The sequence below is a fragment of the Schistocerca gregaria genome, chromosome 1 (genome assembly GCF_023897955.1).
Source record: "Schistocerca gregaria isolate iqSchGreg1 chromosome 1, iqSchGreg1.2, whole genome shotgun sequence".
Classification (NCBI taxonomy): Eukaryota; Metazoa; Arthropoda; class Insecta; order Orthoptera; family Acrididae; genus Schistocerca; species Schistocerca gregaria.
The window spans coordinates 1,107,280,368-1,107,299,367 of NC_064920.1; the positions used below are offsets into that span (position 1 = coordinate 1,107,280,368).

Genomic DNA, 19,000 nt, shown 5'->3' on the forward strand with positions numbered 1-19,000 from the left:
TAGCAGTGGTGAGCTTTCGTTATCTTTAAGATTGGACGTGATGAGTTGATGTTAGTCAATAATGCCTTTAAGACGACGCACATATCGTTATCAACTGCTCACTGTATATGAACAAGGCCGTGTAATAAGGCTACGAGAAGCTGGATGTTCCTTCTGCGATACTGCAGTAAAACTTGGCAGGAATGTAGTTACTGTAAGTGATTCCTGGATTCCAAGATTGTTTCGATTAGCGCTGTAGCAGTGGTGAGCTTTAGTTAGCTTTGAGATTGGACGTGATGAGTTGATGTTAGTCAATAATGCCTTTAAGACGACGCACACATCATTATCAACTGCTCACTGTATATGAACAAGGCCGTGTAATAAGGCTACGAGAAGCTGGATGTTCCTTCTGCGATACTGCAGAAAAACTTCGCAGGAATGTAGTTACTGTAAGTGATTCCTGGCAGCGGTGGTCACGGGAAGGTACGGTCGCAAGAAAACCGGGCTCCGGACGGCGACGTGGTACCACCGAAAGGGAAGCCCATCGTGTTCGGTGCATGGCTGTGACGCATCGTATTGCATCCGTAACAGCCATTCGAGCAGCAGTTGCCACGACAGTTGTGTCACCGCCAGACACCACACTTGGTAGGTGGTAGCCTTTAAATCGGCCGCGGTCCGGTAGTATACGTCGGACCCGCGTGTCGCCACTATCAGTGATTGCAGACCGAGCGCCGCCACACGGCAGGTCTAGAGAGACTTACTAGCACTCGCCCTAGTTGTACAGCCGACTTTGCTAGCGATAATTCGCTGACTTCTACGCTCTCATTTGACGAGACGATAGTTAGCATAGCCTTCAGCTACGTTATTTGCTACGACCTAGCAAGGCGCCAGTATCCGTACTATTGATATTGTGAATCATGTACCATAAAGAGCGACGTTCTCCATTAATGGATTAAAGTTAAGTATTCCACCAGCTACGTCCTTCTTTCTCAATTCTAATTCCCTTGTCATGTTCCAGACCTCACGCCAGCCTGCGTCAGCTAAAACGCGTGCCTTTCGGCCTCCTTTTTGTAACAAGGTGTTGGCTCTCCTGCCAATCACAACAACAGTGACACAACTATTATAAATCGCTTACCTCAATAACATCTCAGAGGCAGACCATAAGGTAAATGTCTCTGGAGTGAGCATTGCGTTCTGCGCATGTTGTCAACGTTAAACCAGGATTGTCACATGTTTTCGGGACTTCGCTGTGCTTGTGTGCTTTCCGCAGCGTTTGAAGTTTGTTATATCAAGAGTTTTTATTGTACTTCACCGTTTGTTGATAGTGTAATAGCGATGGTGAATTACTGTTGTTGCTACGGATGCATACAAAATATGTGAAAGGAGGGATAGTAACATTTGATGATTAGATACCATGCAGTTCTAATTATAGTTATCATATTAGTAAGAGACACTGTATATGTTAAAAATTGAGAGACGCATTATAATTAAGGCTTGATTCTGTAGACTTATTTTCCTACGATTTTATGACTATATAATGAATATAAAGGCTCGTACAAAAGCTTACAAACAATTGCTTCCTCTCGTAAATTTGCTAGTGGAACAGGAAAGGGAATGTTTAGTTGTTTCAGCAAATACTATCCTCCATGCATTTATCAGTGACTTTTCGATTATGTGTATAGATTACTCAGTCTACTATTTATTTAACAAACTGGGAGCAAGTACGTAAAATACATTAAATAAATACTTCAAAGTGTCACCAGTAAGAAAAATTGTGCTTTAGGTCGCAAAAACGAGAAAATGAATACGCGCAAATAGCAGAAAATAAGGACGAATTAACAGGGATATAATCGCTAATGTGTGGTACATTCGGTGTTTTTTGGACACTTGCAAAAGCACTAGTCAAGTCGTTTTGCAAGACTATCACTGCAAAAATGTAAGTCAAGTTCTGTAATACTATAAAGTGCCGTATCATACCGAAAACTGCCAGAACTCGAGTCCACCTGAACTGTTGGCACCTATCGCAAAGAAGCAGAATGCAATATTACTTGTCTTAAAAGTTACGTAGCTGGTTTATTCCCGGTATCAAATGGATACTGTTAAAATGTCTGCGCAACATATATACATAATCCACGACACGTAGGAAAAGAATTCGTCTGTACTACTGATGTTGTGACATTCTAAATATACAGGGTGCTATACGGACAAACACACGACGACCCGAGAACACGTGACCAGGCCGGCAATGTATGTTGACAACACAAAATCTGCTCTGCGCATGTGAATGCTCACTCCAGAGATATTTATTCTATAAGCCAGACACCCCGTAACGTGCATTCAATTGATCTCAAACCACCATCGTTTGCCACTTCAGCTGTGTCAAGCGAGAGATCATTGGAGGACAGAGTAATGGTCCGTTGCGTTTTGTGATGAAATCCGGTTCTGCCTCGGCGCCAATGGTGGCCATGTCTTGATTAGAAGGAGGGGAGGTGAGTGCAACACGGTTATCTGGAGCTTCGACAAACTGGACCTGCACCTGAAGTTATGATTTGGGATGTGATTTCGTATGACATCAGGAACACTCTCGTTGTTCTTCCACGCAACCCGACTGCAAATTTTTACATCAGTCTGGTGACTCGACATGTCGTGCTGCCAGTCATAAACACCATACCAGGGGACGTTTTCCAACAGGATAAAGCTCGTCCACACACCGCTGTTGTAACTCAATACGCTTTGCGGACTATCGACATATTGCATTGGCCTGCTCGATCACCAGGTCTGTCACCAATTGAACACCTGTGAGACATCATCGGCCTACAACTCCTGCATCATCCACAAACAGCATTAATCATCCCTGTATTCATTGCCCAAGTGCAAGAGCCATGGAACTCCACCCCACAAACGCGCGTCCGGCACCTATACGACACAATGCATGAACGTTTGCATGCTTGCATTCCACATTCTGTCGCTTACACGGGTCATTAATGGACCAGCATTTCAAATTGGCAATGGCTTTCTTCGCTCTTAATTATCCCGTCACCTTGCAACGTTAATCACTTCAGTATGTTACCTAGACAGATGTCTTCCCGAAATTTTGTTACCCTACATTAGTTGTTTCTCGGTGTTGGGATTTTTTTCCGCCACTGTATTTATCGACATGTTTCAGCAAGAACAATAAATATGGGAGCATTTCGAAAAGTAAAGATACAATGGCTTTCAGTCCTTAAATAGAATATTAATTTAGAAAACGTCAGTTACATCTTATTAACTGGATTATTTGTTATTTTTCGACATAATCACCTCCGTTATCCAAACATTTGTTTAGTTGGTGCACAAGCTTTTGTATCCCACAGTCATAGACGGTTGCCGCCTGTTGTCGGAGCCACATTTCAACTTCATCTTTGATCTCTTCATTGTCGTGGAATGATTTTCCACCAAGATGTGACTTCAGGTAATGGAAGACATGGAAGTCGGTGGGCGCAGGGTCTGGGCTGTATGGCAGATGGTCCAATACATCCCATTTGAATTGTTTGAGTAGTGCTTTGGTTACGAGCGCTGTGTGAGGCCGAGTGTTGTCATGAAGCAAGCGGACATCACTTGTCAGCATTCCCCTGCGTTTGTTCTGAACTGCCCTTCGAAGACGTTTCAAGGTCTGGCAATATGCAGCAGCATTAATTGTTGTTCCAGGGGGCATAAATTCCAACAGAAGAGTGCCTTGCCTGTCCCAAAATACAGAAGCCATGATTTTCTTTGCTGAAATCGACGTTTTGGATTTATTGGCTTTTGGTGAATTCAAATGGCGCCATTGCATTGATTGTTGCTTGCATTCAGGTGTATGGTGATAAACCCACGTCTCGTCACCTGTCACAATGTGATCAAGGAACTCATCACCTGCTTCAGCATAGCGTGTGAGGAAGTCTAGTGCAAAGCCCATCCTTTTCTTTTTGTGTTCCTCCTTTAACAGTTTTGGAATCCACTCCGCACACAATTTTCTGTACCCTAACTTGACAGTCACAACGTCATAAAGAGTTATCGTTGACACGTCCGGTATGATCTGATGGAATTCTTTCAATGTGAGACGTCTATTCACACGAATTGCTTCCTCCATTCTCCGAAGAAGGGCATCAAAGATCACAGATGGCCGACCTGTTTTTTGTTCGTCATGAACATCGATCCTACCTTCAGAGAAATGACGACACCATTTCGTTACATTTTGTCGATTCATAATGTCCCATAAACAGAAACAATTTCTTTGTGAATATGCGCTGGTCGCTGACCTTTTGCATGAAGAAAACGTATGATGGAGTGCACTTCGCATTTGGCGGGATTCTGAATCGGCGCAGCCATTTTAAACACGACCTACCCCAACCAGAAGCAACGTTCAACTGCCGAACGACCGCGAGGAGAAAGCTAACAGTTCAAGGTTAACATCAGTGTTGCCAACTTGCTCACCAAAATTCTTCAGTCCCTCTGGCGTACGGTGTATCTTTACTTCCCGAAATACCCTCGTATTTTAAGAGGTGTTAGCATAGACTAATTTGGATAAAATATCGCAAAAAATGACATCGGAGAAAATCCACAATCACTGGTTGTAAGTGAGATTTATTATTGCCCTTCTTGATTACTTAAATGTTTTACAATGATCAGTTAAGGTTCAACATCAGCCACCCAAGGATGGACAACAACAAATCTGTGTTTACAACATTACAAGTAACAGTGTGCAAGTTTTATTGGTTACAGTGATACAGCTGGTTACAGAGACAAATTTTCATTTCACTTGTTAGTACTGCAATTCTTATGGCTTTATTGTCATTTCTGTAGTAAACGTCAAGTCGTGATGTTGTACTTGGGATTACATAATTCAATTTTCCAACTGTAACCGTTATTAGTTAGTGAATTATACTGCATCGTTTAAGCATGTCCCATGTATTTATAAATGCCGAATATGCCCACATGGTATTTGTGTAAGGGATTTGGAATGGAAAGTAGGTTGCTGCCTGTAAAGATTACGGCAGATGATTTCCTACCGCAGAGTACCAGTGAAACTGGTGCAGCGTACAACAGTCATATTTCGTCTGAATGCGCAACTGAACGGAGCGTGGCTGAAGTAGGAAAGATAGTTCACTTGGCAGAACGCGGTACTTCGACAAGCACACACATAACTTCTACACTTAACGGTGTTCCACATCCAAGAGTATGACGGACATTACGTACTTGTGGCGTCTATCCTTATCACTTACAGGAGATTCAATACTTTCCAAAATGGGATGAAACTAGACGAATGGAATATTGTCATTGCCCAATTGCTAATCGCCGAGTAATCCCGCTAATACTGTTAACTGACGCAGCCTCTTTCACTCGTGACGCTACCAGTAACAGTTGTTAATTCACAGTGATCATCCGACGAAACGCCAAATGTTTCTGTGGACACATTCTCAAGAATGCCCCTCTAGAAACGTATTATGCATTATGACAGACAATCATCTGTTTGCACTGGTTGTAATATCGCAATGTCTGCAGGGTCCCGTTTTCTAGACATTCTTCAAAACGAGCTTCCAGTATTGTTGGAAGAAGTTCGTTTGGCTTCAAGAATGTATACTTTATTCGAACATGACGGGGCCCTTGCCTATTCTAGTCAACACGCTAAAACATCATCTAAACCTAACAGTCCCTGGAAGAAAGATTGGCAGAAATAGTCATGTTTCTTGGCCAAAAAAGTCCCTGGGCATTACCCCCCCCCCTTTAAATTTTTGGCTGTGGGGGTGGTCTGAGAAGAAAAAGTAAGCACAAGAGACGAATTTAATCGTCCAGATTACAAATAGAGCCGCCTTCACAAAAGAGCTCCAAGCCGCCCTCAAAAGAGCTACACGTGATGTTAAGTGAATCTGAATAAGCATGGAAATCGGAGGTGAAAGTTTTGAAAATTACATTTGAACATAGTCGTTTGCCTTTGCTTAACATCTTCTGTGAACATTCGTTTTTCTTATATTTCTACAGCTTTATCTCCTTAACCAATCAATTTGGACACATTTATATGGAATGTTTTATTCGAATTAGTCCATGCTACCATCCTAAAACATTTACTGTCCCTTGTGAGACCCACCCTTTAAATCACCCTCTTAGAACACAATCGGCTTCAAGCTGATGTACTACCAATATTGTTTCATTCACACTACTCCGGTTATCAATACGCCTTCTCGGAACACTAGATATCTGTTTTCATGTACCTACCGGTTCAGGTTTTACAGTATTTCTGTGGAACCCAGGTGAAAGTAATTAGTTGATTAATTCCAGTTGTGAGTCGCTGATGCGGTAGTCATTTTAGCGTTTCCCGATGTGCACAATTTTACATTTCTGTACGTTTCAAGCAAACCGCCAGTTTTTACAACACTTTGAAAGCGTATCAGCCTCTGAGTCACTGGGTGTTTGTGTTGTACTCATCCTTTCATCATCATCATCATCATAAATATTTGGCATCTTTATCCAGATAGAACTTCATTATAGTAACAGTATCATCTGCGAAAAGTCTAGCCGGCCGTTGTGGCCGAGCGGTTCTAGGCGCTTCAGTCTGGAACCACGCTGCTGCTACGGTTGCAGGTTCGAATCCTGCCTCGCACATGGACGTGTGTGGTGTCCTTAGGTTAGTTAGGTTTATGTAGTTCTAAGTCTAGGGGACTGATAACCTCAGATGTTAAGTCCCATAGTGCTGAAAGCCATTTGAACCATTTCTTGCTTGTTGTTGTTGTTGATGTCTTCAGTCCTGAGACTGGTTTGATGCAGCTCTCCATGCTACTCTATCCTGTGCAAGCTTCTTCATCTCCCAGTACTTACTGCAACCTACATTCCTTCTGCTTAGTGTATTCTTCTGTTGGTCTCCCTCTACGATTTTTACCCTCCACAATGCCCTCCAATGCTAAATTTGTGATCCCTTGATGCCTCAGAACATGTCCTACCAACCGGTCCCTTCTTCTTGTCAAGTTGTGCCACAAACTCCTCCCCAATTCTATTCAATACCTCCTCATTAGTTATGTGATCTACCCATCTAATCTTCAGCATTCTCCTGTAGCACCACATTTCGAAAGCTTCTATTCTCTTCTTGTCCAAACTATTTATCGTCCATGTTTCACTTCCATACATGGCTACACTCCATACAAATACTTTGAGAAACGACTTCCTGACACTTAAATCTATATTCGATGTTAACAAATTTCTCTTCTTCAGAAACGCTTTCCTTGCAATTGCCAGTCTACATTTTATATCCTTTCTACTTCGACCATCATTCAGTTAACATTTCCTGACAGGTCAATAATGTACGAGGATGTGCTGAAAAGTAATGCCTCCGAATTTTTTATGTGAAACTCTTGATGCTCCTTAAATAAAACAAACTGTATTAATATTCCACATCTTTATTCTCCATGTGTGCATATATATTCCGCAACTTAGTCAACCTGGCGGCGAATACATTTTTCCCAAGGAGAGACTATTTTGTTGATATTGTCTCTGCAGAATGTTTCACAGTGTTGATGGGGCCACAACCTCAACCCTGCTTCACCGCTTCATCATTAAGTCATTGAAGGCGTTCTTTAAGTTTTGGAAACAGATGAAAATCTAATGGTGTCAGGTCGAGGCTGCACAGACAGTGACAAAGTCCGCAGGTCGTGGTCTAGTGACTAGCGTTGCTGTCTCTGGATCACGGGGTCACGGGTTCGATTCCCGGCCGGCTTGGGGATTGTCTCTGCCCGGGGACTGGGTGTTTATGTTGTACTCATCATTTCATCATCATCGTCATTGGTCATTCGTGACAGTGGCTAGATTGGACGGTGTAAATAAATGGACTGTGTAACAATTGGAACTTTGTATGGGCGCTGATGACCGCGCGGTTGAACGCCCCACAAACCAAACATCATCTTCACAGATGACATCACCCAGGGCAGTGGATTGCTGCAGACGTGGCGACGCTCATGCGTGGTCTGGCAAGGTGATGGAGAATGTGCTCCATGTGTCGATCTTTTTTTTACACTTGGAATCTCGATTACAACACGCTATTTTTCACTCACCGACATACTAACGTTGCACAACGCCATGTTACACGCTACAGTTCGGGGCCCTCTAGTGGCAAAGGGTTGCAGCTTCCGTCAACGGAGTGGGGGGCGGGGGGGGGGGGGGGGGGGGGTCAACGGTGTAATGTATGTGACATGTAATACCTCAACTGATATTGAGAACAGAATAGCAAATTCGGAGGCATCATTTTTCATCCCTACCTCATACAACATGGACAGTAAAGGTACACAACTCACCCCCCAACATCATTCATGTTTTGTTGGATGTATGATATCCTTGGTCGCCGCCGCCATTTCCTTCCCTCAATAGCTCCTTCTGCTATTGTTCCAATGATGTTGTCGGGTCGTAGGATGTGTCCTATGAGTTTGTCTCTTCTTGTTTGGATGTGCCTTCATAGGGATCTGGTTTCCTGTACTCTTATAAGCACCTCCTTATTTGTTACTTTGTCTCTCCAGCTGATCTTCATCATCCTTCTATAGCACCACATCTCCAGGGCCTCTAGCAGTCTTCTCTCTTCTCTTCCAATTGTCCAAGTTTCACATGCGTATAGGGCCACACTCCAAACGAAAGCATTCATGATACGTTTCCTTTTTTCCTGACTGATGTTTTTGCTGGTGAGTAAGTTCCTCCGATTAAATTCTATTCTGGCTTTATGTATTCTGCTCGCAATTTCTTTCCGGCTTCTGCCATCCCTTGTGATTCTGCTTCGCAGGTAAGTAAATTCCTCTATCACTTCCAGCTCCTCTCTTCCAATACTCATTCTCAGAGGTTCATATTCTGCTCCTGTACTGCATACTATCACTTTAGTCTTTTTCTCGTTTATTCTCATTCTGTACTGATTGCATAGTATCCTTTCCATTGTTCTGAGGACTTCCTCTAGATCTTTTTTTGTCTACGTGACTATAGCAATATCATCTGCATAACGTAGCATGCCTCTCTTTTGCCCATTAATTTTGATCCCCACTTCATTTGCTTTCTGTTCCTGGTGACAGTTGCTAATCACTGTTTCCTCATTCTTATAGAAACTGAATATTACACGGATGTCTTTGTAGTTCATTCCACTTTTCCTCTGCACTCTGAACATCTCTTGCCAGATAACGTTATCAAATGCCTTTTCAGGTCTACAAAGCCAACATAAGTTGGTTTATTTTTCTGTATTTGCTTTTCGATAAGAAGTCTCAGTTCCAGAATCGCTTCTCTTGTTCCCAGTCCCCTTCTGGAACCAGAGTAATCTTCAGTCAGCGTATCCTCCACCTTTTCTTCAATTCTCATTTTTATGAGAATTTTTGATGCATGTGATATTAGGCTTAAAGTTCGGTACTTTTCACATTTTGTAGCTGCTCCCTCCTTTGATACAGGAACAATGATGCATTTCTGGAAGTCTATCGGTACCTCTCCTGTGTTGTAGAGGGACCTAATAAGTTTAAGCAGCATCGTTTTCATGCTGTCACCAGCATTCTTTACTAGTTCTGCGGGGATGTCATCAATATCCGTTGCTTTGTTATCCCTTAGTTCTTTTAGAGTTTTGTCAAATTCTTCCTGTACAATGTCATCTCCATTGTCATCTTCGTCTGCTTGCTCTTCTCTTCCTTTTACTTCCTCCAAAAGAGGTATTCCGGCACACAACTACCATATGTATTCTTTTCATCTCTTCACCATGTCTTTATCAAACAGCATTTTCCCCTCTTTACTTTCTGTTGTGCCTGAGAGTTTTGTTTCATGTTTGTTAAAAAATTAATTTGCTGTTTTGTAGCCTAAATCAGTTCTTCCGTTTTGCATATTTTCTTCCACTTCCACTTCCCTGCAAAGAAAGCTCATCCAATAAAAATAGAAGCTCGTTTTCAAGAAAGTTGAAGTGATTTTCTTGAAGTCACTTGTACTTCCTTGAAAACGAGCTTCCAGTATTATTGGAAGAGTTTTCTTTGGCTGCAAGGATGTGTATGTTCTGGCAGTATGACGGCGCCCCTGCAGATTCTAGTCGAAGGGCGACGCATTTAAATCTAACATTCTCCAAGAGGATCAGCAGAAAAGGTCCTATTTCTTGGCCTTCAATGGCTACACATTACGCCTTCCCTACCAAAGAATTCTTAACACAGTAATAAATTTCATTTGGCAAACTGTATGAGACACGGTGGTAAACTTTGTTGCACTGAGTTAGATGCTTTTTGGATCGTGAGTACAAGTAAAGTAGGTACCTTCTGCACTGAACTTCATATTGATTTCCGAAATCTGAATTAAAACATTTCTCCCACAATGCTGGTAGTGGCAGCGTGAACAGGTCTCATATTAATCACCGCCAGCAGTGCCCAGCTTAGCCCGGGCTATTTAATACCTGCCACACAAAGTGGTTGGTCCTGTGATCTGTTCATACTCATACCGAATGCAAACCGCATGGGAAACTGCAGTCGCATTAAATCGATGGGCATATTTAATTACTGGGTGTAAACGGATTGCGGCGACGAGTACATCATCGCCTGCATGAAAAGATGATCAGTTGCGCCATCTGTTGTTACATTTTGCGATAGGTATCTAATTGTGTTTTTGTATCGGCTCAGTTTTCACTGTTTTAAATAGGGCTGTGTTTGAGCACGGCTCCAACTGTTCGAACAGTTTATTCCGTTCGATCTTTCGCTCGTCACGCGATCTGGTGACACCTGATGGTACTATCTCCAAGACAGGTACGGTCTCTAAAAATTTATTCTCGCGATAGGAGTTACAGTTTACAACGACGTATTTCCTTTACCAAGCATTTAATTTTTCATTAATTTTCTTCATTGTTTCATGTGAATGTAGAAATTTGAACTAAATTGGGCAAGAATTTTGAAGTAAACCGACCAAACACATTCAGAAATGTTTGGCAACAATGATTCTCCATTATTTTATATTATACTTATTTATTTATTGTGAGTTTTAAGTAATATATGGCCTATGTCCTCCCAAATTTTCATTAGTGGATCATGTATACATTTGAATTAAATCGACCGAGAACCTTTCACCTTTATATGTTACATACATATATGTTTCAAAGCTTACCCGCCAGGGTAGCCGAGAGCGCTTATGCGCTGCTTCCTGGACTCGGGTAGGCACGCCGGCCCCAGATCGAATCCGTCCGGCGGATTAACGACGAGGGCCGATGTGCCGGCCGGCGTGGATGTGGTTTTTAGGCGGTTTTCCACATCCCGCTAGGTAAATATCGGGCTGGTCCCCATGTTCCACCTCAGTTACATGGCTCACAGACATCTGAACACTTTCGCACTATTCCATGGATTACACTCGATCCAGACAGTTGGGGTAGACAAATTCCGTCCCAGCAGGTATGGGGTGGCGGCAGGAAGGGCATCCGGCCACCTCTTAAACATTAACATGCCAAATCCGATTAACGATGGTTGACCCAGCGTCACTGCGGGACACGACTCAAGTGATGGATAGAATACATGTGTCAAAGCTTGATTATGAAATCTTATATAGACAGTGAACCTCCTGTAGTCTTTGAGGTAAAGTATGCAAAATTTCAACAGTACTGGATTTAAAACTGTAGGTTTACAAACAACCAAACAAATTAACATACACTTTTCTTTATATATGTAGATAGCTCACGTAAGTCAATAGTGCTAATACATGCCTGCGTAAATCCTTGTCCGACCCTGTTGGCGAACAGAAGATAGGCGTCGGTCCACGCCGAAATCGGCGTGAGGACGGTGAGGAGGGACGAGAGGAATATGCCGATCCCGAAGACGATCCTGCCGCCGAAACGGTCTGCCAGCAGTCCCCCAGGTATGTGACCGGCCGCGTAGCCGTAGTAGAACGCCGCCAGGATCTCCCCCTGCTTCTGCTTGTCCCACGCGAACTCCCCATTCTGCAACAGTGCAACCTCGAGCCTTAGCTTTTCCGTAGCTGACGCTCTGTTTCCTTCCTATCGGCTTTACAACTCTCTCGAATTAGTTTACAGGAGTTTTCATTCATCTGTTTTAAGAATTCTGTCGTGCTGCAGCTGTGGTAGACCTACATAGACCCATTCTCTGCACTGGCAGCTGATAACAGTCACGGAACAGCGATATGCACATATACGGATGGCGGTGGTATCTCTTACAGAAGGTACAAAAGGGCAGTGCATTGGAGGAGCTGTCTGCCGTGACATATACTATTCCTTCCAACTGTAACCTGGCCTTTTTCCCCCCTCTCCAGGTCCCCACTTTCCCTCTCCCCTCCTTCTCTCAGAGCGAATTTTCCTCCTCCCCTCCCCCTGGGTCTCTACACACCATCCTCACCTTTCCCCTCCCACGTCCTTCCCTCCCTGGCCCTCTTTGGCCCGCGCCCCACCCGTCTTCCCCCCTCTCTTCCCCTCTCTTCCCCTCCCTCCCTTCTTCCCTTCTCCTTCATCTCCTTGCACCTGGCAGATCCTCCGTTTTGCTCATCGTCATCAGTATGCTATGTCAGTGTTGTGTTTGGTGCTGTTCTCCTGTGCGTCAAGAGCTGTGATTTTAGTTGTGTGCTGTACTTGTACATAGTGTTATTGTTCATGTTCGTTATGTTCTATGCCGCCCACCGATACTTTTATGCTGAAGCCATACTTTGTCTTGTGCTCTTTCAATCAGTGTGTGGTTTTTTGTTCTCAAAACTTTTTAAGGTTTTTGTCTCCATTCTACAATCGCCCCCTTTTTATATTGTTGTCCGCCATATTTTCTCCTTTGTAATTTTAAATGTCTTCTGTTGTATCAGTATTGTCTTTTGGCTGAAGAGCAGCGCATATGCTGCTGCCAGCCCGCCCCAATGGAGAACTGAAATTCAATAAAGAAAAAAATAATAATAATAACAGGTCTGTCGTTTGTTCTCATATGATTCATGTGAGAAAGTTTTCGACCTGTTTATGGCCACATGACGGAAATGAAGAGACTCTGAACCCAGAATGGTAGTAGGAGCCAGATGCATGGGATGTTCGATTTCGGAAATAGTTGGGGCATTCAATATTACGAAATCCACAGCGTCAAGAGTGTGCCAAGAGTACCAAGTTTCAGGCATTACCTCTCATTACTGACAACGCAGTGGCGGACGGCCTTCACTTAATGACCGAGAATAGCACCGTTTGCGTAGAGTTGTCGGTGCTAAGAAACAAGCAACTTCTATTAAAGAACCACAGAAATCAGTGTGAGACGTACTGCGAATGTGTCCGTTCGGAGAATGCGGCGAACTTCGACGTTAATGTAGTCTGGCAGCAGATGTCCGTCTCTCCTGTGCTCGTGACATTATTGATTGGACCTAGACGACTGGAAAACCAAGTCCTGCTCAGATGAGTCCCGATTTTCGTTGGTAAGAGCTGATGGTAGGGTTCGAGTATGGCGCAGACCCTACGAAGACATAGACCCAAGTCGTCAACAAGGCACTGTTAAGTTTATGGTGGCTCCATAATGGTGTGGGCTGTGTTTAAATGGAATGGACTGGGTTCTGTGGCCCTACTGAACCGATCATTCACTGAAATTACACTCATGTTCATAAATTAAGGATAATTGCAGAATGTGGTGCCACACAACGTGGCACTACACAAAACTGGCGCTAATAGCATAGGCACATAGGGAACATACACGACACAGGTGTGTAAGTCCACGGTATTGGTGATAAGTTGAGAAAACCGTCCCGAAACATATGTGCTACAAAACGCCACTGTTTCCTACACATGTACCCTGACATCAATATGGCATATGATCACACGTCCGACACGAGTATCTTGCAAACAGCGCCGCTTTTCTCCTGCGCACAGGCTGCACAACGAGTTGGTGTACTCTGGATCAAGTGGTTGAGCAGCTGGTGGGCTATAGCCTCACATTCTTGCACCAGGGCCTGTCGGAGCTCCTGAAGTGTCGTAGGTGTTTGAAGACGTATAGCGATACGTCGACCGAGAGCATCCCAGACGTGCTCGATGGGATTTAGGTGAGGAGAACAGGCAGGCCACTCCATTCGCCTGATATCACAAACTGTTCATCCGATTGCATTGAAACTTTAGTGAGTTGTTCTCCGAACTGGAAGCAATGTTCGCAGGCTTGGCACAATCTTCCACACTGAATAAAATTCCGCAGTCGTGTCGCGAATGACACGCTGGTTGAAATCATCGATCATTACTTCGATTTCTCCACTTCTTTTCCTACTTTAAAAGCGAGAAAGATTTATAAGAAAATGACTTCTGCACTGCATGTATTTTTTTGAATTTGGAAATGTACTGTAATTTGAATCTGTTTCGAAATAATACAGTGACCAGTGGTGTTTCCATAAAAAGCAATACGGTAACAAGGCAAAATGAAATACAAGGTAATTCGGACGAAATGGGAGGCTCCTTCAAAGTGATCGCGAACAAAATATCTGAAATGGAATCTCACCTTTTCTTGCCAGGCGTTTGTGGTGATGCGCCAGGTTGATTCTGGGAAAACTGTTTGGATCTTCCAATGCTACGCATGTTTTGTCCCGTGTTTGTAGCAGCTCTCAATGAGGATTTATAAATGGGGTGAAGCAATTTTTTCTGTTCCCTTTCTCTTTCGCAGCATTCAATCACACGCAATATAATTTTGCGAGCATCGCTACGTTATTCTGGTTTCCTTCTAACCGTAGGCCGACCGGTAGGGGTTGTTGGCGACTCCCGAGATGGGCCAGCAACTACCTCTTCACTCGTTTAGATAATGTTTAGCACAACTGCACAATAAAAACACTCAGAACAGTACAGCGTAAAACAATAATGAAGCAGACGACAATGGCTACCTTGTACAACACAGTCAGCTACGTGATGCTGGCAGCGGTCGAAACTGCGTGCCTACCGAAGCCTCCCGACGTTTACCGACTTCTACCAATTCAGGACTAAGGAGAGGTCTGCCATCTAAAAGTTTACACATTGTAGTTATTTGGTTGCTCGGCAGTCTCAGACTGTTAAGTTATATTGTTGTTACTTGCCTATGTCGCGTTTGTGGTGTTTCCATATTCTTCTCCTCTCCCTTTACTTCACAGTATTAAATGAACCAATCAGAATATCAGTCACCAAACAGCGACGTCTGAATGACTAGGGTAGCGCAAGGAACGTTGCGTGGAGTTGCGGAGCGACAATGTAAAACCCAGAGGTGTTTCCCCTCTGGTTGGAATGACTCACCCTGCCACCGGCTTGGTTCTTCAGCACCAGCTTTCCCGGACACACATCTGGGTCGTCTCTACTGCTGACGGCCGCACCGAAGTGAAAGGCGTCGCTGGAGCTGAGAGCGCGTTCTTCGAGCGCCGTCTCGTTGACCATGTCGACGATGGCCACCGAGATGTTGACGCGCGTCATGAAGCTGATGGCCAGACCCATGAGGCTCAGCAGAGCCACGGTGTACCGGGTCTTCCAGCAACCTGCGACACAGACGTCACGGATCACAGAATTTTCTCTACATCTTACATTCTTCACTCCAAGGAGAAGACAGACACTTGAGAGACACCCCAGTTGTTAGACATCTTAAAATTTGGTTCACGATTCCGAATCTGTAACTTGAATCGGAAAATTCTACCAGATGGTGGCTGCTGTAGAAGCAGGCAACATGTCTGACGAGCTCCCTGTCAGAGATACTTCTAAATTACAGAAGAATTAAATTACCATACTCAGACATAAAACAAAAAACATTGTACCACTACGGCTATTTAGATTTCAGTATAAATTTCATTACATGTACTAGACAGGAGTTGGATGCAATAACCCACACTGTTGTTGTTGCGGTCTTCAGTTCAAAGACTGGTTTGATGGAGCTCTCCTGAGCAAGCCTCTTCATATCCGAGTAACTACTGCAACCTACATCCTTCTGAATCTGCTTAGTGTATTCATCTATTCGCCTCCTTTTACGATTTTTATCCTCACCCCCCCCCCCCCCCCCCTCACGCTTCCCTCCAGTATTAAATTGGTGATCCCTCGATGCCTCAGAATGTGTCCTACCAACCGATCCGTTTTTATAGTCAAATTGTGTCACAAATGCCTCTTCTTACCAATTCTATTCAGTACTTCCCCATTACTCACGTGATCTACTTAAGTAATTTTCAGCATTCTTCTGTAGCGCCACATTTCAAATGATTCTATTCTCTTCTTGTCTGAGCTGTTAATTGTCCATGTTTCACTTCCAAACATGGCTACAGTCCACACAAATACTTTCAGAAAGAACTTCCTGACACTTAAATCTATACTCGATGTTAACAAATTTCCCTTCTTCAGAAACACTTTGCTTGTCATTGCCTCTCTGCATTTTATATCCTCCCTACTTCGACCATCATGTTATTTTGCTTCGCAAATAGCAAAACTCGCCTACTACTTTAAGTGTCTCATTTCCTAATCCAATTCCCTTTGCATCACCTGATTTAATTAGACTACATTCCATTATAGTCGTTTTCCTTTAGTTGATGTTCATCTTATATCTTCCATTCAAGACACTGTCCATTCCGCTCAACTGCTCTTCCAAGTCCTTTGCTGCTCTGACAGAATTACAATGTCATCGGCCACAAAGTTAACCAAATGTACCCAATAATAGTAGTTTGAACTCTTATGTTGTTGGTTGTGTCTGCGAGAAACAATATGGAACTGTGGGTCCGCCGGGATAAAAAACACTTTTTGTTTATTTAACTCTCCAAACTAGTGTCGGGAAAATACCGCCATCTTCAGTGGGCCTCTTAACTATAAATTATAATTGTTAATTACGTTGCGAAAAACTTTATTGTACGTGTTCGGCTCCAGACATACGATGAGCGTTCAATAAGTAATGTAACTCATTTTTTTCTGAACACAGGTAAATTTTACTCAGAATTCCAATGCGCTGTATCATTTCCCACTCTTTTGTCTACAAAACCCTATTTTTCACCTTAATTTCCTTTCAATGCAACGGCCTTACGCCACCTTAGTGGCATGGTACCTTACCGGCATGGTACCGCTCTAATGGTTGATGCGGAGCCAACGCCTTGCTGTGTCGATAACATCCCCATCATCCAAGCACTGCTTTTCGCGGAGTGCATTCTTCATCGAGCCAAACAGATGGAAGTCGGAAGGTGAGAATTCCGGGCTGTGGGGCGGATGAGTTTTGATGTTTCGTTAGCTCCTCTAGGGTGAGCAGCCTTACGTGAGGCTTTGTGTTGTCATGGAGAAGAAGTTCGTTTGCGTTTTTGTGGCGACGGACGCGCTGAAGTCGTTTCTTCAATTTCCTGACGGTCATACGGCAGATCGGCAAGCGAGAATCTGACAGGTTTTCGTGGTCTTGCCCGACAACTCAGCGTGCTTTTGTTCACTTCTAGATCTCAGTAAACATTCTGAAAGCGCCTATGAATATCTGCAATGGTCAGATTTTTCGCCAAAAGAAACCCAGTGACAGTTCTCTACTTGGAACACGCCTCCATTACAGAGGCCATTTTGAAAGCTATGTATAGCGCCGCGACCTATGTGCACTTCATGAGTGCTGAAGCGAGAATATTTCACGATGTCCCACATTCTTTCACCCGAAATTGGCCGACAAAAAAAGGTATCCTTTACTTATTGAACGCCCCTCCTATGTCTGAATAATTCTATATTACCTTTTTATTAATTGCATGATTTCTGTGTTTGTTGCCGTTTTCCTACAAATAGCATGTCATCTGCAAAGCTATGAAGGGTATCATATTTGTTAAGGACAGATCTTACAAAGTATATTAAGGAAACGCAAACCTACTTTTATAGAATTTGTAGACTTTCAGAAAGCTTTTGACAATGTCAACTGGAATACTCCCTTTCCAACATCGGACTTCTTTCACTGTCACATCAACACACACACACACACACACACACACACACACACACACACACACACACACATACAGTCAGACAGGAAACAAGAGAAAGCAAAAAACTGAGAAAGTTGGCACTATTTACAGACCAAATAACACTTTGGACACCGAAAATAGCGGTTGAAATGCTGTGTTACGAAACCTCATTAACTACAGAAAAAAGTGAAGGCTTTCAACCGATTTTCCATATGAAGGTAAGTTGCATCGTTGTCAAAATAGGCCGGCCGCGGTGGTCTCGCGGTTCTAGGCGCGCAGTCCGGAGCCGTGCGACTGCTTCGGTCGCAGGTTCGAATCCTGCCTCGGGCATGGATGTGTGTGATGTCCTTAGGTTAGTTAGGTTTAAGTAGTTCTAAGTTCTAGGGGACTGATGACCATAGCAGTTGAGTCCCATAGTGATCAGAGCCACTTTTATGTCAAAATAGACTGAAGCATTTTACTGCAAATACCTTTCTGTTTTAGCTGCTGGTTATCTTTAAAGTCTCCCTATTTAACACGTTATAATACGGAAACTTATTACCGGACGAGTACCAAACTTGGTAGCATTAACGTCCGCAGTATGGGGAGCATCATTTCCATGCGTCACAGCGCCACCGTCCAGTTCCAATTACGGCCACCAGATGCCGTGATCAGTCAACGTTATTCATAGTCTCACACACCTAACCAGTCGCAGTGCACTTTTTGATGTATCAACATGAGCTTGGACAAAAGGAGCAGGGCATTATTTGTGAAGCTCTATTATCAAAACAACAGTAATGCCGCAGCTGCTATTCGAGAATATCGCCAGCTGTAAGGATTACGCTAGGGTCCTATTTCTCCAGATGCTGTGCGGAACACGATGAAGAAGTTCGAATCAAATGGAGATCGGGGCGCCGATCCTTGAAGAGACCGACGACCGGTTGCACCACAGGTGGTTGATGAAATCGCTGTTGCTGTGGCAGACAACGCTGCGCGCAATTCCCGATAGTCAGGCAATGCGCGTGCTGTATCACGAAGTTGAACATCCCGTGGTCCACTGTGTGAAAGGTGCTTCGAACCATTCTCAAATGGTATCCGTACAAGATACGTGTCGCACAGTAGCTTGCACCACAGGACGCACAACAACGTGTTGACTTTGCTCTCCACTTTCTCGCAAGGATTGAAGTTGACGAGGGCAGACCCT

The 19,000-nt window shown here is 43.7% G+C and overlaps 1 protein-coding gene across 1 annotated transcript in view; it reads right to left on the reverse strand.

Annotated features, from left to right (window-relative positions):
- The window catches only part of LOC126283162 (sialin-like), a 186,260-nt gene that overhangs the window by 115,801 nt on the left and 51,459 nt on the right, over positions 1–19,000 (reverse strand). The window contains exons 2-3 of the mRNA XM_049982250.1: positions 15,167–15,402; positions 11,663–11,896 (exon numbers count right to left, since the gene is read on the reverse strand). Of these exons, the coding sequence (XP_049838207.1) occupies positions 11,663–11,896; positions 15,167–15,402 (470 nt within the window). The remainder of the gene's footprint in view (positions 1–11,662; positions 11,897–15,166; positions 15,403–19,000) is intronic.